The sequence below is a fragment of the Pezoporus flaviventris genome, unplaced genomic scaffold, assembly GCF_033815535.1.
Source record: "Pezoporus flaviventris isolate CSIRO_AGI_PZ_B2104156 unplaced genomic scaffold, CSIRO_AGI_Pfla_v1 ptg000021l, whole genome shotgun sequence".
NCBI classification, from domain to species: Eukaryota; Metazoa; Chordata; class Aves; order Psittaciformes; family Psittacidae; genus Pezoporus; species Pezoporus flaviventris.
Window position 1 is genome coordinate 13,444,650 of NW_026892569.1, and position 22,379 is coordinate 13,467,028.

The following is a 22,379-nucleotide window of genomic DNA, read 5'->3' on the forward strand; positions in this document are numbered from 1 at the left end:
CAAGATATTTTTTTATTAGTTATGTTTATCTTGCTTAGCTAACCCTTGATTTGTTCGTGCTTGTGCTATGGGAAATTAAGTGCATACTTTATACTGAACAAACTGATACTCTGCCACTAAGAGTGTTGAGACCTAAGTAGCTTTCAGTCACTTTTTAAGAAAGTATGTCAAGCCTCAACTGTGGGCTCATCTTTCTGGTAAGAGAATGCAATTATGAAGTGCAGGACAAATATATTTTTGCCCTGAGCCCATTACCCAAGATAGACAAAGCAATGCAATATTTTCCATTATAAGTTATTTAATATAACAAGAAATTCCATTTTCTTAATATAACTGAGACAACCAAGTGTGACAGTGAAAATAATACTTTGTTTTCAATTTTTACATCAGAAAAACTTAAAGTTTCCAGGTTTCCGCAAAGGTAAAAAATATAACCCTAAAGCATGTAAAAATACATTCCAACTTCAAGCATAATTTATACTAGAAAAAAGCAAGCCACCAATTCTTCCATCCCTCTTTTGATAAATGCCTAAGACAGATAAAACACAGCCAGAAGTTTAATACATAAACAATGGCCCTTGACCTTCTCCTCATCACAGATCTTATCTACTAAGTAAAGCTCCTTCCAGCATTATCAGGATCAGTAAATATCATCAAAACTTTTCCTATGAGAACAATTCTGTGTATACACAAATATAGACATATTTATGCAATATATACACACATGTAAACATTCTAAGACCTAACCACTACCACCACATTATTAATTTTGCCTTAAAATGTTGTAGGTACTTTTTTTAAATTACCAAGTATCAATAGTAACACTAATGAAAGCTCTTAATATTTTGTGAGCAAACCAAAGCAGACAACTGCTATGCCTCTTGCAGGCAATAACTTATCTCCTATGTTTTAATTTACTTTTCCTACTCATAGCAAGTTAACTCAAACCATTAAGTGAGAAGGGCTTCAGTATGCAGGAGTTTTTACTTTCTGTTTGTGTGACCAGTACTAATATCAAGCTGAATGTACACCATTCTGGTTTTTTTCATCTCTCATTTCTGTTCAGTATTTCCAATAAAACTTGATTTTTTTTCTTGTTTATCGATATCAGCGTCAACAATCTGCTTTTCCAGCAATGCCAACATGCCCAGTTGTTCACCCTCATAGCAGACTTAAAGCATGTTCAGATCAGAAAATTATTTGCAGACATAAATCCATTTTGCAGACACAGTATTTACTGTGGCAATATCATAATACCTGCCATACAAGTAATGCCATACAGAAAACTTGTGGGACGCACCACTCATCCCTTCAAAAATCTATTTAAGGCACTACCTTGTGGAATTTCTCAGTAGAATAAAGGAGCAGTAGCAGAGATTAGTAACTGTATGCTCAGTCCTTGTGTGTGCATGAAGCATTCAAGTTGTAGACTAACCTATTTCAGTAAAAAACCCACAACTGCTGAAGCACAATGTCAGGGAGCATATAACGCAGAGCACAAAATGCTTACAACTGAACATTACTCTACTCCCACGAACCTAAATCTACCCGTTTTCTAGGAAAGCCTGCTCACAGTCAAATCAATGAGTATTTAAAACTGTTTTTTGCTTAATCCAAGTTATGCATCTTACCATCACTCTTGATAACTGGAAAGAATCTCACTACAAATCTGCTATTTGTGACAGTCAACTTTTTAGAAATACAGTGGTGCCCAACTTTGCTTTAAACTTACAACTGTCATTCATCTCATTCATTATTATTTGAAGTACTCGATCCCTTCTACATTATTCCTTTCTTCTCAAGTACCAAACTGGTTTTACAGTTCACTGTAACTAATAGATTCCACTAGAGTACTATTAGAAGCACTGTCTATTTCTACTTAACAGTCTAGATAATTTTCTTTTAAATAACAAATGGATAGAAAAATATAAACCACAAATCCCATCCCAAATAGTCTCTCTAATACTGCGCACGGTTACCTGCCTCTACACTTGAAGTCTAGCAAGCATGTAGGAAAAAGAAATAAATACCAAGATTACAGACTCAATATTTAAGTATGAATATTACTAGGGTAAGACTCTTCAGTTGTTTTTATATATATGTTAAAGGTGTATTTCTAGTTACTTTCACACAAATGACTACAGAATATTAAGTTACAAATACACATTCTCCTTAGCAATCTGGTATTTGAATTGTCAGATCTAATCTCTAAACCCTTTATTTCTAAAAGAAATCATTACTAATGCTAGCAGAAATAAGGCCTAAAGACTCCTCATAAGCACAAAGTCAACCATACTTGATAAATATTCTCCCAAATTGGTTTGCCTTTCTCAACAGCATCTTTGTCCACAGAAAGAAAAATATGTTTAGACAGAATATTTGCAATACTGACAAACTTGCAATATGTCTTTATGAATTTATCTTCACACATCTTCTAGCAATGAATATACCCCTTCATTGTTTACACTCCATGTCTGAACAAATACTTCAGAAACTGCTTAAGATACACACAATTTTAAAAATCATCTCCAGACCTATTTCCCTTTTGTTTTTTATTTTTGTACTAAATTTTAAAAAGAAACCAGTTCACTGAATCTTTGTCCCAGAAACCACAGTGACTGCTGTTATTAGGCTGATCCAAGCATCAGAAAGCATCAAGTGAAGTTGGGAAAAAAAACAAACAAGAAACCAACAACACAAAGCCATAAAAGCCCTTGGTGTTCTACCTTCTCTATGGAGGGATTAAATAGAAGTCCTTTTACAAGAACCAGCAGGATTAGACAACATCAGTTTGTTACTCAGCTGAGGACAGGATTCTTTTTTTACTTAAAAAAAAAAAAAGTATCAGAATTCAGTACTTTTTTCTTTAATCTGATTGATTTGATGCTAGAAATCAATGTAGCACAGAATTCAGAAAGCCCTCAAAGATTCAAAAAGTAGGAAACAAAGCAGTTCCCACTTCTTACTACAGCTGAAAAGAGGGTGCCGAGTTTAATGACAGTAAATGCTGGAGCTAAATAAAGCTGAATTAAAAAAACCACACATAATTAAGCACTAAACAGCCTCCTCTAACATTACGCATCATATTAAGACGCTCTGTGTCTGCCAGACTACAGTATTTTTACTCTAAAGATTAATTATCTTAAAATAGGTACAAAGACAAAACAAACGAGCCAAATTATGGCAATTTAAATGGCAATTTAAAACAAAGTTCATTTACTATGTTCCAGTTAAGACTGAGGAACAGTTTATTTCACATTCAAGTAAAACACTTTGCCCAAACGCATCCTGCCACATTTTCAAGAGACAGATCCAGTCCTTCAGAACACGTCAATGCCAAAGACTACAAATGTTATTGTCTTTTAATTTCCTCTTTTGCCTTTATTTTGGTCAAAATAAAACGTAACACCAATGAAAACCTATCTTACTTCCCAACAGAAAGGCACAGATACTCTTATTTTCCCCCATATATGAGGAATATGACAGCAGAATGGTAAAAAACAAGACACTAAGCAAGCGCTAATACTCTTCACTTCACAACATACAAAATTAAGATTTCCATAGTCTGCTAAAGTGCACTAATTTCACCTCCATTGCTCTGTTTCAATGAGCTACTTAAAGAACTAAATACAGTACACCAATACACAAAAGCTTGATAGACACTACCTTGAAATGCAGGAAGGTGCATCTGCGATGTTCATACCACTCAGCATAAGATGAAAGACTTCTGAAAAACGTTAAAAGACTTCCACATTTTTCACTGCTACAAAAGAAAAATACACTGTTTAACCCAAGCACTATTACTCCGACGTACCATTCTATAGCTTAAAATTTGCACTTCTTCCAGAAATTATGATCAGTATTGTTCAAATTTGAAGCCAGAGATAGACTCCTCTGTCCCCCCTGCCCCCAAAAAATTATCACAACAGGGAAGAACACTGTAGTGTAGATACTGAAAATATTGAAGAATTCATTTAGAAACCAATATTTTCAACTCCTCAGAAAGGTAAGCAGTAATCAAGTTAATCTTCAATGCAAAACGTGATAAACTGACAAAATAGCCGCCTTTAAAATCTTAATTTAACTTTATGCTTGTTCATGTCATACTTTTAATTCACCAAATAACTTTCAAGATGTTGCATAATAAAACTTGAACCTACAACTGGGAAGATTTACCAAATTGCATCAATAAGCTTTGATTATTCCTGAGATCTTTGTCCTATTCAACTAAATCTTTACATGACATGTTATATGCCTCCACCCGCATGGCATTCAACTTCTCAAAATGAACCTTGAAACCAGTAAGCAAGAAGGTCTGTTCATCAGATCATGTGCGACAGCAACTATTAGGACCATATTTACAGATTTTGAGCTCTAATCAAAAGAGGAAAGAGACGGTAATAGCTGGGAGGAGGCTGCTTTGTGGCGAGGGGGAGAAGAAGAGTTTGTCTTGGAGGGGTTTCTTCTTAAGAAAAACACACACAAAAATTTAGTCTTCAAGTTTCTAGTAATATAAGAATCAGGACAGAGAAAGGAAAGGTGACAACTTAAGATAACATAAACTGCCAAACAGCCAATGATCCACTCGATGTGGTCAGGGGAGTGAGGAAAACTGCTTGAAAAGGGTGTACAGTTTATACAAAAGAAACACGGCAAGAATGGAAAGAACAAAAATACCACAGAAGCTAAGTGTCAATACATGAAGCAAGGTGATTCTTTCATCATAAGGGTGATGAGCTTCATGGCATTGTTGATATAAAGCCACAATCAAAGGAAACAGACTATTAGCCATTGTCAAAACATACCCGGCAAGCACCACTTTGAAAATACAAAGATTCATTTCAGTTACTAATACTGGATTTCACAAGCTTACAAAACCCAACTGAAGAATATTTCTGAAATATTCAAGAGTATTTCAGAAAGTTACAGAGGATCTAAATTCTACATTTGACTTATAACATGCTTTCTGTTGAACATTAGCTATTCTTTTTGGATCTTCAGAACAGCTGAGAGGGGAAGCTTGAGGCCATTAACAGAATGGTTGCAACAGTGTATTACCAAGTCACTTCAGCCATTCAAGGCAGAATTGTGCCTTGGATCCAGCTGTATTTAATATACAAGAATGGCAATGCTTAACATGTTACACAAACATAAATAAGAAAAAAATACATCAAGTTCATTCAGATATTGAAAATATAAAGGAAAAGCCAAACAAGTTTCATCCTAGCCTGGAAAGAACAGCATCATTAGAGGAAGTTACCACAGTAGTCACAGCTGCCAACAAAATCAGGCCAAGATGAAAAAACTACTGGCAGCACAGGCAAAAATTGAACCCATGGAAGGATGCAGACACATACTGACTTGCAATAACCGAGTAGCTTTATGTTATGGAAAGCTTTTTTTTAACCATAACTCATAACTATACATATAGAAATCTACACATACTATAATAAAAAAATCAAGACTTAGTAATGACTGCTCGCATCTCACTGTCTAATGAACGTGGTTCTATACATACATACTGCAATATACTTTTAAAATCTACGTACCTAGAAGAGGATAACAATTGTTACAAAACTACATATTTAAAATCCTTTCTTTTAAAACTTGGCATGAGTATCCATTTTTATGCAATTTAAAAGACTATCACAAACCTTATGACCTTGTTTTAGCATTATACCTTTAGTTTGATTTTTTCTTTCCCTTTAGATTCATCTTTAGGCAATATAGCAGATGAAAATTTTCAGTTAGATCATCAAGCAGAAAGACACAATTTAGGCTAAGAAGTTCAAAAAAACAGTTCCAGATGTAAAAGTTAGACTTCCAATTATATATGAGCATCTACTTCTCTCACATACAGGTATAGTGTTGGCTAAATCCAAGATAGAACACTGGATTCACTGCTCAGGAAAAAGGAAAACCTGTGCTGGCATGAACAGACATATGCATTAGACATGCTTTTCTGTATCTGCAAGGGAAAGACTGCATAAGAGCATCACTTCGGTTAAATGGCTCACAGCACTTAAAGTGCCCATAAACAACAATACCTAATTAGACTAAGTTAGCTTAATTCCTAATGCTGAAGCCAACTACAACAAACACTAAAATGCTAAGAGAACTTGGCATAAACAAGCAAGGTACTAATAGAGTGTATGTTAAAAATTTAAGCCTCTTCTTTGTTTTGGAAAGAATTTAGCATTACAAAATGTCACTGGATAAAGAAAAAAAAAAATTCCACTGAGAGCCAAAAACACCCATCTCCAAAGCCAACATCCATATAACGAAGTCATCCAAAACCAGCGAAAAGCATACTCAGGCAGAGAGTAACCCTGTATCAGGTTAAAATCACATGACCTTCATCCAAACACTATTTCACTTTTACAAAATAATATCAAAACCACAAAGCTATGTAAGAAACTTAAATGCTGGAAAAGTGTTTAAGGCTCCTTGAATATGCCCCTTTAGCTATTTAAAGAGAGAAAATCTATTTTAACTCACTGCAGTATGCAAGACTTCTTGCACTAACATATAAAACCAAAGAATGACTCTTACAGCCATGGGAAGAAGTCACGTTTCCCCTCATTTCCAAGATACCCTGCCCATGCAGTATTTAATATATATTAAACGCAGACCGGTCCTAAATCTGAATTCTAAATTTTAACTAGTTAGTAAAAAGTAGGATGTAAGAAATCATCTGAAAACTCCTATTTGACTAAGTAATCCATGCAGCAGTGAACTAACTCTACAATTAACAAGATATCAAGTGAAAAAGAAAAGAAGAAAAAAAAGATTTTTTTCATAGATATCGTGGTCCTTAACACCAATAAAGTGTAACTTAAGTGATAACTGGTTCAAAGGGAACACAAGTAAAATCCAAAATAGAAGACTAAATAATGTGATTCCATTTGCATACATACTTTATTGTTACAACATAATTAAGGACTGATGTATCTTTTAAAAATAAGTATTCTATATTGCAGCAGTACCTGATTGAAAATAGCCTACTGAATTTTGCTTCTTTTTAAAAGATATTGCTCAAGTGTTCTAGCATTCCTCTGTTTTCTTCCAAAGCATGACTGATGGGCTTGGAAATTACAACTGAATGCCAAGTTTTTAACTCTGGTGCTCTTAAAGACCCTTTTTCTGTCATGCACTATGAAAAATGTATTTAAAAAAAAAACCAAAAAACAGATAACCAAGGAGGAAAAAAATCCAAGCCAGCAGAGGAAATGGAACAGAGCTAGACAATGGATTTGGCAAGATTAGGCCAAGGAGGCAAAGGAAGGAATGAGAGACTGGTAGGGAGGCTAAAAAGAATAAACAATACAGCAAGAATGGAGGGAAAGGGAAGGAAGAAGTAGGAATCAAGACTCTAAGGGCAGCTGATGCACTGAAGAATAAAGAGCAAGTTGGGAAAAGCCTGAAACTGGACATGGAAAATGGGGATTAGGGCTTAAAAAAAAAATGTAACTAGTTTAACAAGGCGATTGGGAAAACAAGCTGTAAAGGGAGATCACACAATCAGATTTAGCCAATCTGACAGTGGGCTGCTCTCAGACATTGTGACCATCAATCCCACTCTGGTTACGTATCTACTGCCTTAGATCAGCCACAAACACTGTTTGCAGGACAAGACTAACTGGAAAAAAATTAATTTGAAGGGGCTGGGAAAGGGCAAGGTGGGCAAGGCTGTCAGGTATTTAGAAAAGTAGTCAGGGTCAACCCACTGAGACAAGGTCAGCAGATGGTACATGCAAACAGAGCTAAGGAGAAAGAAAGAACTGATTGCTTCATTGCAAAGCCTTAATTCATTTTACATCCCTCATGAAAACTTATGTTTACTTATTAATACCAGCATAATGTGGAAAAGGACCAGGGTAGTGAAGAGACAGGGACAAGGGAGCAGTACTCAAGCCAGGATGAAAGAAGGTCTGCCACTACTTCAATGCATTCCTTTCCAGTAAGACTATTACGTTCCAAGACACTTCTGCTGTCAGAAAAAGCTCATAAAAAAAAACAAAACACAACAAAACAAAACACAACAAAACAGGGTAATTTCCTTTTCTAAACCCTATTTCTTGAAAGCAGTCAACTACTGTTCTCAGTTATACCACCAGCTTTAGTGTATCTGTATGGAAATTCCAAAGCTTCAGCTTTCAGCACAGACTAATGAAACCTGAGCTAACTGAACAGACCTTTCTTTTCACCCATTCATTTGCTTTCCTTCTCCCTCCCAAAGTCTAAAAATAATTTAAAACAACAGAAATCGCTTAGAGAATAGGATTAAGTCAACCCAATAATAATTAGATATAAAAGATTTGTTCTCAGAGAGATCTGCTAGTAGATTTCAAAGTAGAATACTGGAGACAAATAATTTGATCATTATTCCTTCTGTGTAACAACCTCCAGAAAACAATCAAGAAGCAACATTCGGTCACATGCTTGAGTTTTAGTATGCACATTTTCATACGCCATTGCACAAAGACAATACTCCAAGTTTTTAAACTATATTTTGCTGCTTTGAAAATATCAGTAAAACAAATCCTGATGCAAAGAAAAGAAACTGAATGGTGAGCAGAGAATTAGAAACAGGCAAGTACTGCAAAGTGGTTCTGGACATACACTTTTAGCCATTAGTCATCCACATTGCACATCTACATCTCACATACACATCTGAGAAGCAATTAACATGTTGATTTCATAAATTAAAATATGATAGCTGAGATTATCTTCTTCTACCTTTCTCTGAACCAAACAATTTCAAACAGCTAAAACACGTGATAATACTAAAATTCTTTCCATTTAACATGCATTTGTAACAGTCATTTCCAGCCTTAAAAATCACATGCATTTCAGCTTCTCTCCAAAAGGAGACAGACAAGGACTATGAGTTTAGGTTGGGCTAACAGAACATTATCAAACAAAGAAACTGGCTGACAGCAATTTACATGACAACTCAGTATTGCCTTTAGTATCAAATATTCCATACAATAACTTTATTAAAAAAAACCAAAACAAAACAACAAACCTCCACCTTACCTTGACACAAATTTGTCCAAATCTTCATTTCCCCTAGGCTCCATTATAATACTGAGATCAGTAATAGCAGCAGATACATTTCCTTTGTTCTAGATAAGGAACAACACAGTATGTTAGAAATTTCTCTAGCATGGAGAAATAAAGGTATCTATTTGCATATAAAATAAAAATATATGTAAATGCTACCAAGTAATACAATCCTTAAAATGGCATTTTTTTTAAGCTACAGCTTATATGTGCGGACAATTTCTTTCATTTCAACAGCATCAATATTATTCATGCAATAAGGTTTTGGAATAATAGCTGAACTTGTCAGCATTGAGAAAACATAAAAAAGGTCTTCCTTTATATCTGGTATAAAGAGCTTCATCCAATTCCTTTCCTATCACTTCCACTTCTTTAAGATTCTGATTTTCCAGCAAAATCCCTGTCACATATACCAGAAAATGAAAATATAAGGTTTCATCTGAAAGCCATAATAATGCTACCCGAAATTTGAAAAAATAAAATAAAAATTAAAAAATCCTGTTAGTTTTCCTTCTATTTTTTATTTTAAAGCCTGTAGTTTTGCCCCAAATTCCATCAGTTTTTACAGTAATAACTATTACTTGGGGATATGTGCGTGACAGTAAAAATAAAATGTTTCTAAATATTTAACAGCCTACCAAAATAAAATAAAATTAAGAAAAGACATTCATATAGCAGAAATGAAGCCACAAAGAACTTAATTATTTTTTCTACACATTCTTGAAGACACCAGAGTAACAGGTTAGATAACAGTGAATGAAAAAGTTTACAATCATGGCTTGAAGACTATAGCAAATGCTTCACTTTCTACTGGAGACATTGTGCTTTATTTTTCTTATACCCAGTCACCACAAGCAAATGGGAATGGCAACGGAAACTAAGTAGACAAGCAGGATATGAAAACATATATAGCAATCTTCATCACTGACATGAACAGTGAGATTGAGTGCGCACTCAGCAAGTTTGATGATGACACCAAGCTGTGTGGTTCGGTTGATATGCTGGAGTTAAGGAATGCCATCCAGAGGGACCTCAACACGCTTGTGAGGTGGGCTGATGCCAACCTCATGGAGTTTAACCATGCCAAGTGCAAGGTCCTACACCTGGGTTGGAGCAATCCCAGGCACAGCTACAGGTTGGGCAGAGAAGAGATTCAGAGCAGCCCTGCAGAGGAGGACTTGGGAGTGTTGGCTGATGAGAAAATGAACATGAGTCAGCTTCAGTTTGCGCTTGCAGCCCAGAAAGCCAACCATATCATGGACTGCATCAAAAGCAGCGTGACCAGCAGGTCAAAGGAGGTGATCCAGCCCCTCTGCTCTTGTGAGAGCTCATCTGGAGTATTGTGTGCAGTTCTGGTGTTCTCAACATAAAAAGGACATGGAACTGTTGGAACAAGCCCAGAGAAGGGCCACGACGATGATCAGGGGACTGGAGCACCTCCTGTATGAACACAGGCTGAGGAAGTTGGGACTGTTCAGCCTGGAGAAGAGAAGGCTGCGTGGAGACCTCATAGCAGCCTTCCAGTATCTTCCAGTATCTGAAGGGCCTGTAGGTATGCTGGGGAGGGACTCTTCATTAGGGACTGTGGTGACAGGACAAGGGGTAATGGGTTAAAACTTAAACAGGGGAAGTTTAGATTGGATATAAAAAGAAAATTCTTTCCTGTTAGGGTGGTGAGACACTGGAATGGGTTGCCCAGGGAGGTTGTGAATGCTCCATCCCTGGCAGTGTTCAAGACCAGGTTGGACAAAGCCTTGTGTGAGATGGTTTAGTGTGAGGTATCCCTGCCCATGGCAGGGGGGGTGGAACTAGACGATCTTAAGGTCCTTTCCAACCCTAACTATTCTATGATTCTATGATTCCATGATTCTGTGAATCCCTAGTACTGGTTGGACAGGAATGCTGCTAACACTGCCATCACTAAGAAAAGGAAAAAGCAAAGCTAAACACTACAAAGTTTGGTGGATTGAGTAAGTAACATCAGAAAAAATCATTTTAAATTTTGAGCAAGAAGTTCAACACATGCATGGAGTTATAGAGAAGTTGCTAGTAGCCAACAGGCTAACACACTACCTTTTGAATAAACTGGCTTTCCAATAAGCAGGTCAAATGATAAGATTCAAAAGGAAAGCGCTTAAGCAGGAAGCAACTCTTACTTGAACAATTACTTTCTCAAGAGGTTTATACACGTTTTGGCAGATTTTCAAACAAATTGTATATGTCCTCTCCTAATACCTAAGGACAGTATGAGAGGAAAATAAATAAAACAATGCTTTTGCATTAGCCCGCTTTCCTCATTCACATTTTGATCTTTGTAAACATTCACCTATGCATAACGGTGAGCAGACAGGAGCTTCTTAGTTTGCACTCAAAGCTGGCAAAACACTAGTTTTCTTGCAAAGATAAACTACACATTAATCTGACTGTGCCAAAACTGTACATCTCAGCTGGTTCTTTAGTATGTCAGGCAGTCAAGGACCAGTACTACAGTAATACAGACACAATCTCAACCATTTAAAGCTAGTCAGAGTGAACTCTGATCTGCACACCATTCTTTATACAACTGTATCCTGGAATACAGCTTTTAATGTGAATGACATTTAACAATTTAAGATCAAATTAGAGAATTATCCTTTCTCTTCTGCTGCATACTAATGTGTTTGTTACCTACTAAGCATTTAAAAAAAAAAAAAAACCACAAAAGCTTTCATCTTTTATTTCTTAAGATGGGTGAAACTACCTGCAACCTTACACTAGCTTGCCGACACTGATCTCAGTACAGGTTGTTTTGAATACAACCATTAATGCCATTATTTTTGAAAACATGTCTCTCCATTTTTATACACAAGAAGAGGCACTGAAAAAAATTTTCAGGTCCTAGTCTGGCCTGAAGTCACAACTTTACTGAGAGCTATGGAGGCAGACTACTGCACCCACAGAGGACCTACTGATCTGAAGTGGTTTTTTTCTAAATATATACGCTTGGTATTCTACATGCCCCCTACTCCAGCATACGCCATCAGCTCTGAAATACTACAAGTTCCAGGTATTACCTAGACAAGTGCTGCCATCAAGTGGTGCAATAGATTTAAGCAGCACCAATGTACCTCTGAATTTACATCCAGTAAATTTACATCATCTGATCTAGATTGACAGTAAAAGATGTTATCATTCTGCAGGAGCATACAGGTGAGATATAAATATCAATCTAACCAAGTAGCATGATTGATGCGAGCTATTTCCATGCTCAAATCTAAATACAGTTTTATACAAGAACATGGTAAAATAATATCACAAGTTTCAAGTCATTCATGGACTTAAAAGATTGCAAAACAACCTCATTCATCTTACGCCATCCACATGTGACTATTTAAATATTAATATCCTAAATTCATATTATGGCTTTTCTTAAGATTAGAAAGGACAGCTTTACACAGCAAGGCAGCTTTTAATACTATTAAGTTCAATCACATTCCATTTAAAAAATACCTTTAAAGCTGAGCTGAAAACCAAGTTTTCAGGAGAAGAAAATTTCCTGATGTCAAAAAATTATTAAAAATTAGGGTATATTATAAGAAATCGGGATAGCAGCTGTTTTCCACTGCTCATCATTTCAAATTCTGTCCTAAGAATAGATTATCATGAAAGAGCTTCCCTGCAAAAAAAAAATCTGTATTTAGTGCAACTTCCGTGCAGTCCTGTAATGTAATGGCTACCGACACTAACCAAGCAAATTACAAGTATAACTGAAGCAAAGAAAAAATTTTCAAGTTTGTAGTGTTTAAGCTTTTCCTCAGTTTCCTCAAGAGAGGTAAGGTTTGAAATTTTCCAGTCTCTAGAACAAGATACCTGACTGCAGAATGTGCTGGGGGGAGATCAGAGACAGCTGTGGGATGAAAGCCATACTGGGTCAGGACAAGGCAGCAGCAGGTATTTGGCAGAGTTAGTGGAAATCCAGTGCTGTTCAGGGCTTTACTTTAATGTTAGACTGCAACAGCATCCGGCAGGGTGCATGTTTTGGGAAGGAAGGGCGATTTGGACTTGTCAGTGTTAGGTTTATGGTTGGAAGGTCTTTTCCAGCCTAAATGATTCTGTGATAAGGATTTCACAACTGAATGCTGAACCTGACCTTCAGAACCATTTTGCTTGAATGCACATGGAATTCAAAAGTTGGGTCCAGCTGCTACAGGTTGAAAGCAACCTGAAAAGCAACTGAGGCTTTGGTTAAGGAGACTCAGGCAATCAAAATGATAAAATACCATTTTCAGATAGAAAAGGAACTATTGACACTAGTCCATTTGAAGTTCTGGTTGGTTGCTTGGTGGTTGTTGGGACTTTAGGTGTTCATTGATCCTTACCTGCATTTCAAGAAGCTGGAATTCCAAGTGAAAAGACAAGGAGCAGCAATTCCCTGATAATCTGTGCTTCCTCACCATTTTGTTTCTAGCTGTTGTAAAACAAAGTTAATACTTGATCAGATTTCCAATACAACAACTATTGCATCTCTTCCATTAGTCATAGTACCAACTGATAACATCCATCACATAAAGAAATCAAGTTAAACATGTTAAAAGAAACCAAATCTAACTTTACAGTAGTCTTTCACTCTCCCACTATGGAAAGTACTATATTTACTCAAAAACTACTTGGCAGTAGAGAAAATTCTACTGTATTTCAAAATAATTGTCTTTCTGCTAACATTGAAAGTAGAATTACAACATGCATTTTCAAATGTAATGAACAGAAACAGTATGCTCAATATAGCACCAGAAAAGGGCATAAAAATGCTTACTTCTTTCCAGTGTTTTCTTGGAATGACCTGTAAACTGAATACCAGTAAGTTTCATTAAAAATGAGAGACGTGTTTCTAGACTTTCAAGTTCAGCTTTCAGGTCTGTTGCAGATTCATGTCCCTCAGATTCTCCCCAAAGTTCACTTTGGAATGATTTTCTAGAATTAAAGAAAAAAAAGAAAAAATAAAATAATCAAAAGGGCAAAAGACCAAGACATAAGAAAATGTTTTGTCACATCAGTACAGCAATACAATTTAAAAAAAAAGCACTTCTAACATGATCTGACTGTTTTCTGACCAAGATCAGTTTTCGATAAGCCACATTTCAGATGGATCACATTACTAGGAACAGTAAACTATCTTAACTTTCATAAATAGTTATGTGTCTTATCATACAGACATAGCCTTTATTGTAAATCTTGAGATACAAGTATCTATTTTAAGGAATGTACAACAAAAACGAGCTGTGATGTCTTTACTGCCTAAATTACTTTAGATATGGAGTGTACATTTACTGCAGATTATCAGTTAAATAATGGAAATAAAAAGCCCAAACATGGCATTTTCTTAGGATACATCTAGTCACACCTGTCCATCTCCCCAGTTCCAATCCCCATCTTCCCACCCTTTTTTTTTTAATTAAATTGGCATCGAGCTGTTTCACAGTGCATAATGGAAAACATGGCCTTTGCAGACAACAACTTTGCAAGGCCTGCACAGCAATGTACCTGATGTCATGATCTGACCACTAAAATTGCCTTTCAGAAAACAACAAAACCCTAAACCCCCACTAACTACCAACAGAAGACAGTAAAGAGAGATCAACTATTTATTACTTGTGATCTTTTACCATATGTAGGACATGATCTAAACAAGATAAGCACTATAAAAATAACAGAAGGAAAGTCCTAAGAGAAGCAAAAGCTTATCCTAAATAATTTTGACAAAGAAACATTATTAATCCAACATGTGAGAAAAAAAAGCTTACATTGACATTAATATCTCCTCATCAGAAAAAAAGGTGGATTCCTGTTGGCTATCTTCATACTTTTCAGCCAATAGTTTAATTTCCTCTTTCAGTGACTGGATTTCATCTTCATAAACTTGACAAACATCACTGTCCATTTTTCAGAGTCAATGTTACTAGATAAAACAAACTAGATGTCCTAGAAGAAAATAATCCATATTCAAAATAATTTTTTGTCCAATGAATTAAGAAACTCAAATATAACATTAGACAATTGTTTCTCCCACCCCTCTACTTGAGTCAACTCTATTATTTTATGAATTTAGAGAACTGAAGAATTGTTAAATACAGTTTTTAAATATCCCAGGTAGCTTCAACAAGTACAATAATTTATACCCTCATAAAGAATTCTAAGGTGTCAAAACACTGCTGCCTACACTAGAAGATAACACAAACATATAAACCTTGATCCTCAGCAACCACATTTGACAGAAATTGTACCACCAACTTGAAAACAGAATTAGGCTTGCAGTAAAACTCTGCTCTTTACACTACAGCACTCTGCGATCAGTGTGACTCTTACTTAAACCCTAGAAAGCCCACTTAGAAAGACACATTACAAGACCAAAAAAATCACTTGTTCCATAATTCTGAATGCAAAAAAGTTCCTTAAAAAAATGGTAGCTCACTCTAAAAGCACCATGAACCGGAAAGATTCCACCTCCAGTGGATACAGGCAGCTACTACGTAGCAGCAAGAATGTGAAAATGACCATATTTCTGACTGCACCTAAAAGAAACAAGAAAAAGTTTCCTCCAATATAGACAGCAATTGTGATAAAAATGTAGCTTTGTTGCATTAGTCTCTCAAAGAATTCATTGAGTCCAAATGTAATTAGTAAGCCAATTCGAAGTCACAGATCACTGCATAGCTTCTAAATACAGAAGTTAAATCAGGAATTTAAAATCGTCACAGACTCTTTAAGAACCTTTTTAACTAACCACAACTTCATCCAGGAGCATATCCAGGTGGTTTAAATTAACAGAGCAAGCAGCTGGGCTGCAAATAAAAAACAGTCCTAAGAGGCTACAGAAACAGAATCCAGCTTTGACCACTTCACCTAATGATGCATCTGATTAAATGAAGCACACCTGCTCCTACTAACACAACAGCATAATCTGTCTTTCAAGTAAACAGCAATAAAGAGCCACAAACAAACAGCTACATTTAATTAATAATTGAAGACAAACCTAAATTTTAAGAAAAAAAATAAAATCTAATTTTCAGCCTACACATAATGCATTCAAAGGCCTGTGGAAAATGTGCAACAAAAAAAACCTCAAAAGAAAAAAAAAGAAGGAAAAAAAAAAAGGAAGGAAAAAAAAAGGAAGGAAAAAAAAGGAAGAAAAAGTAGGAATCTAGTTTTACATGTGGCTTTAAACAACTGTATTTGTAAGATCCACACTAACATGGTTCAACAAAAATACATGGGGGGGGGAACAGGATTTTGTTGGTTTAGGTCATAAGAAACAGCACCTGAATAACGCATATAAGAAAACACGACAAATGTTTAAATTTAAAATATGGTCATTTAATAAAGCATATACAATTAGAGAACCACTGACATTGTAACTGCCTCTGAAATTTTAAAGCAACCTTTTGCAACGTGTGAGTACAAACAATATCCATGGGGACACGAAATGGAAGCTCAAAACCTCTAATGTATCCTATTAAATTAGGATTTTTTAAGTGGATGCATTGAAGAAAGTTTTGGTGATAATAAAGAATACATTGAGGAAAAGAAAGACATTACAATAACCAGAACTTTACCACAGACTGTCAGTAATTCCATTTTTAACAGCCGTTTTGAAAACGGTAACAAAACACATGTTGCTTACACGTATTTACCTTAAGAGATTATACTACAGTGCATAAGACTCAAAGACTAATTATGACCTCAAAAACAGCGTAAAATCACACTTAACATGCATAAAACAAAAAAAAAAACTTTAATGACAACCATTTCTCCTCGAATGAAACACACACACATACACACCGATACGTTAACGGCAAACACTTCACATCTCTACGTACCTGCCCGTGTACACCGCTAGGCATTTATTTCTACGCTGTTACAACGAAAGCTTGAACCAGAATTCAATAGCCTGTAAGGATGGAGCTGCCGAGGTGCAGCGCTTCCCGGCTTTGCTCCTACCCCCTCACATCCCACAGGGCAAAGACGGGAAGCGGCCCTGGCTAGCAGAGCCAATACTGCCGCCGGCCGCCGCCTCAGGACCCAGCTCCAGGGCTCGCGGCCCCCCCGGCACCACCACGCAGACCCCGCTCAATCTGCACTAAATCCGCGCGCAACACGCGCTTCGAACTGCCCAACCACCCGCCGCCGCCTGGCCAGTACCACTACGGCTGCCCAGGCGAGGGGCACCGTCCGCTCTTTCATTTCCCCCCCCCCCCCCCCCCCCGGAAACACAGGCACTGCAACACCAGATCCAGAGTTCGCTGTTCAAAACGGTGCCATAAGCGCTGTTTTGTCAGGCAGCTCCGTAGTCTCTGTTGGTTTTTTTCCTTAGTGTCTTGTGGAAACTCCCCCTCCTTTCCTCTTAGTTCCTTCCGCTGGCACCTCCCGCGGTCCCCAGACCCAACCCTTGTGTTCTCTCCACGCTGCTCCGGTCGACAACGAACAGATGAGCATGGCCGGGCGGCTGCAGCTGCCGGACCCTTTTTCCCCGGGGCGACAGGAAGAGCTGCAAGGAGGAAGATAAATTGAATGGAGCTACGAGGCCTTTCGTTTCTGCCCTGGCACTCATGCAGATTGGCAGCTGCATTCTCAACTGCAGATTTAGTCAGGAGGTGGTGTAACTGCTGCATGTAGCACAGGGTTGCTCTGTGTTCCTCTACGGCTTTTTAGGTTAGCGTGGAGCATTGCATTGGTGCTGAGCTCCTGCCCTGCTGGCACATGGTGCCCAGCACACACACTAGAAATACAAGATCTGCTGGTTTAGAGATCTTCACTGGGCTCTCTGGTCTGTGTTCACAGAGTGGTTGTGATAAACACATAAATGTATTCATGCGCGGATTGACTCCACAACTCGTTAAAGTTGTAAAGTAGGTATACTTTTTTATTCAGCACTGAGACGCACGGGGATAATTCCTCAAAGTCATGCGTGCGTCAGTGTTGTTTCCCTGTACATTTATTCTCTAAAGTTATATGTATTCATAAGGTTGCACAACACGCCTATACATATTCATGTCCTATCCCCGCTTCGTATTATGAGCCAGAAGGTCCTCTGCGCCTGCGCAGTGCCCCCTCTGGTCATGGTCAGGGGTCTCAAGATGAAGTAGATGAGTCTTCCTCCTCTGGGTAGGGGTCTTCAAGATGAAGTAAATGAGTCTTCCTCTTCTTGCACTTTTCACCTTTTTAGTCTTCACGTGTGGCCTTACAGTTTGGTCAGTGTCCCAGCCATAAATTATCTGCTTCTCCCCTTTATCAGTAGATTCAGGCATCTGCTTTATCAGTAGATTCAGGCATCTGCTTTTCCTTATCAACAGGACCGGAGGTCTCTGTTCTGCTTAGCAGGCATTTACAACAGATCGTACTTTTGTTGAAGCAAGCAAATTCCTCTAACCCCCTTGTACACCCCCCCTGTACAACCCCCTTGTACAACCCCCCTGTACATTGGTCAACTCTCTGCATCAGTATTGGCTTTCGCAAATCATAGGTGTGGTTATGTGGATATAACTGTACCAGTTTACAATAACAGAAACAAAACACGCTAAAGACACTAGACAAGAAGTTAAAAAAGGTTCAGATCTCTTGATCAAAACGGAGTGACAGAGCAAAAGAATTTGTAAAGGTAAAAGAAGGGGGGGGGGGAGGGGTAAGCTTGATATAAGGAAAGCTAGTGCCTGGAAAACATAAAGTACTTTTTAGCTTAACTTAGGTTGTAGAAAGAGAACAATGTTTATATTGTAAGTCTGTGGAATGTAGTGGCCCCACTAAACATGAGTTAATTGTTTCACACTAGTCTTCTAAAGTATCTTTAGCTTTAAAGAACAATGTTTGTGTTGTAAGTCTGTGGTAAGATAACAGGATTTAGTGGCCCCACTAAATATGAATTATTTCACACCATCCTTCTACTTATCAGTTAGTTTAGAGACAGAACCTCCCAAACATCTGGTAGCTTGGGATACTCCTTGTCTACCCATCCTGCAATAACGTTACACTGTTTTAAATCTTTGCTAGTTAATAGAAGAATTACAAATATAGCTGGTTTCAGCTACTTGTGTGATTACTGGGGCTTCCAACTGTGCCAAAGGTGAAAAGTACACTGTGAGGAAGACTGCTTACTTCATCTTGAAGACCCCTACTCACAGGAGGAAGACTGCTTACTTCATCCTCCAGACCCTTGCCCACAATCACCGGAGAGCAGTGCACAGACGCCAAGAGGAGGAGACTTATGATAATAAGTTCCTGGAGCTAGTTATAATATTCCCCGCCTATACACGGGAATTATGAATATGTATGTGACTAATGCAATAGTGAAAGTATATAAACCTGTAACAAATACTAATCACTCACGCCTCTGGCTACGGTCACACACCCAGTGCTGTTGCTTTTGCTTTATTGACTTTGTCCCTCAATAAAACCTTGTTATCTCATTTAGAGGAGTGAGCTCGTATTTTATATGCTTGTATGTTGGAGGGCATGCCCATGTGGTGTCTAAGGCTGAACTGCAAGAAAGATTGGGCAAATTTGGGCATGTGTTGGATACGGAGATTATTACCAGACAGGTTAACAGCGTAACAGCTTTGTGTCATTTTTTAAAAGTACTCGGAACCATTCTTTTAAAAGGGAATTGGTTTTCAATTTGTTGTGTGAAACTTTTTTTCGTTTGCATGGTTTTGGGGGGGTTTTGAGTTTGTTTTTTTGTGTGTGTGTGCTTTTGTTTTGTTTTTGTTTTTCCTTATGGCACGCTTTATTCTTAGGAGATGGCTTAGTTTTCAGGGAAAATGTGAAATTACAGGGAAATTAACTGTTTCGCTTTGCTCAGGGAACTCTGAAAACTTTCACTTAGATCAGTGTCAGCATTTTGGATGCAGGTCATAGAAAGCATATGTGGTTTTACGTATTTCTTTTTACATAATTTATGTTTTTGAGCCAAGTTGCTTTGCTAAAAATGCATTTAATGTTGTCAAATCAGGATGTGGTCAAAGTAGACCCTGTATCCTTATGTTGTCATGTTCCTTCCATTTTCTTTAAACTGCAATTTTATTGAAGTTACTGTACAGGAGCTTTCAATAAGCAGGTATAATTGCCTTAAAAAGGTTCCTTGTGACTGAGTGACTTAATGAGTTTGTTCTAACCCTTGTAGGAAAAGTTACAGGAAATGTGCTTCAAACACTTGAATCAAGTCCATAAAAACATTGTGACTTGATATGAGAGGAAGCCCAGGAGGAGAGTTTATGTAAAGCATGCTCCTGTTGCAGCAGTATTACAAATCCTAAAGCCATGGGGTTACAAAACCAGTTGAAGGATAATAAAATCACCTGTGTAATATGTAGCAGCAGAACTGCAGGTGAAGATGCCTGTTCCTGAGGAGAGGGATTGGAAATCAGCCCTTTTATGTAGGGAATGCTGCTGTTAGGAATAGAAAGCAGTTAGAGAGCGACTATTTGAGAGCCCTTGACGCTTTGCATCCTGAAGTTCCAAGTACCTCATTTTTTCCCCTGGTTTTCAGTAGTCCTTAACTGTGTTTTTCAAAGTGCATAACAAGTGAAGTCAAGAACAGCCTATCTGACAGCATGATCAGAGGCTGGAGCACCTCCCATATGAAGACAGGCCAAGAAAGTTGGGGATGTTCAGCCTGGAGAAGAGAAGGCTGCGTGGAGACCTCATAGCAGCCTTCCAGTACCTGAAGGGGGCCAAGAAGGGTGATGGAGGGGAACTCTTCATCAGGGACTATAGTGACAGGACAAGGGGTAAGGGGTTCACACTTAAACAAGGGCAGTTTAGGTTAGATACAAGGAAGAAGTTCTTTGCTGTGAAGTTGCTGAGGTGCTGGAGCTGGTTGCCCAAAGAAGTGATAAATGCTCCATCCCTGGCAGTGTTCAAGGCTTGGTTGAACAGAGTCTTGGGTGACAGTGTGTGGTGTGTGGGTGACAGTGTGTGGTGTGTGTGTGACAGTGCGTAGTGTCCCTGCTCATGGCAGGGGGTTGGAAATAGAGGGTCTTAAAGTCCTTTCCAACCTAAACCATTCTATGATTCTATGACTTCATGTACAAACTTAAATCAAGTAATAAGATCATGCTGAAGAAAATTCTAGAAGAAGGCATAGTTAAGCCTGAGGCTTTTTTTTTTTTTTAATGAAGAAAATCCTCATTTCCCATCTCCTTGCTTTACAGGCATGTCAGTTTTAAATAAAAAAAAAAAATAGAAAGGGAGGACACTGCAAATTCAGTTGGCCAAAGAAAGCTTTTGCACAGGTGAGAACAAAGTTCCCCTCCTAGAGCCTGTCAGAGGGATTCCTGAGGCTGTCGGCATGGGACCAGGAGCGTTGGCAGGGGGAGGCAGGAGCTCCAAAGCCACCCTGGGGGAGGGCCCCTCCTCTCCTTGGCAAGCGGGACCAGGGCTGGGCAGTGCACACCCTCCGGGAAACCCATGCCTGCAGGGCCCTTTCCTCTCCAAGGCTTCCAGCCATGCCCAGCAGCCAGCTAGGCAGGGACAGAGCAGCCCTTGGGGGCTATCCCTCAGGGACGCATCCCTGACCCCACAGAAGTGCTCATTCCTGGTGGCATTTGATCTCTCCCATCCAGAATGCATTCCGTGTTGCCACGTAGAGGCAGATCCAGACATGTGCAGGCCAAAACTGAGATATCAGTGGATCTATGGTCGTCACCTTTGCCTGGTGAGTTCCTTTGGGGCTGTTTTCATCTTTGCAACGCACCTGCCCTGCCACATGCCCCTCATCTGCTCTTTGTCTCTCCTCTTCTGCAGCTTTTTGCCAATGACCTTTGTCCACAAGGGACCGAGCAGGAAGAAGAGACCTATACCTATAGAGGTTTATCGTACAGCCAAGCTGGCAGCCCAGATGGTGAGGATCCGAGATGATCAGGGTGATTTGGTCAATTGCTGAGGTGAGTAGCTCGAGAGAGGACGCCTTCAGCACCGGAGTGCGGGGGAGATCAGCGTCCAGGAGCCTCAAGTCAGAGCGACAAGAGCCACCGAGGGAGCCTCAAGTCCTCGACAGGACCTGCCCAGGAGGCGGCAGCTCAGCTGACGCGAGCGAGCAGCTGACTCACAGGGGGCGGAGCCTGAAGCAGCGGCACCAGCCCTGATTGGTTAAAAACCCGCCCCAGGGAACGCGAGCGACCAGGAGCGCGGCGAGCAGAGCGGGTCGAGGCAGTTTGAGCGGAATGGTGAGCACACGTCGTATGATCAGCGCCCGGTCCGGCAGTTCTGCTCTGGCTGCCCTGGCGGTGGCCGGCGTAGGTACCCAGACAGAGCCGATGAGAGGGGAGGCTGCAGTGCAGAGCTCG

At 38.7% G+C, this 22,379-nt stretch overlaps 1 protein-coding gene across 4 annotated transcripts in view; it reads right to left on the reverse strand.

Moving 5' to 3' along the window:
• The window catches only part of CENPP (centromere protein P), a 141,829-nt gene extending 124,794 nt beyond the window's left edge, over positions 1 to 17,035 (reverse strand). Inside the window, exons 1-6 of one of the 4 annotated variants that reach the window (XM_061456200.1) lie at positions 16,916 to 17,035; positions 14,847 to 15,015; positions 13,859 to 14,016; positions 13,425 to 13,513; positions 9,040 to 9,128; positions 3,667 to 3,763 (exon numbers count right to left, since the gene is read on the reverse strand). In XM_061456200.1, coding sequence (XP_061312184.1) covers positions 3,667 to 3,763; positions 9,040 to 9,128; positions 13,425 to 13,513; positions 13,859 to 14,016; positions 14,847 to 14,983 — 570 coding nt within the window. In that variant the 5' untranslated portion in view covers positions 14,984 to 15,015; positions 16,916 to 17,035. Of the gene's footprint in view, positions 1 to 3,666; positions 3,764 to 9,039; positions 9,129 to 13,424; positions 13,514 to 13,858; positions 14,017 to 14,846; positions 15,025 to 16,915 lie in introns of those variants that run through there. The other 3 variants (XM_061456202.1, XM_061456203.1, XM_061456204.1) reach the window with 3 other exon arrangements.
• Between the last annotated feature and the right edge of the window lie 5,344 nt (positions 17,036 to 22,379).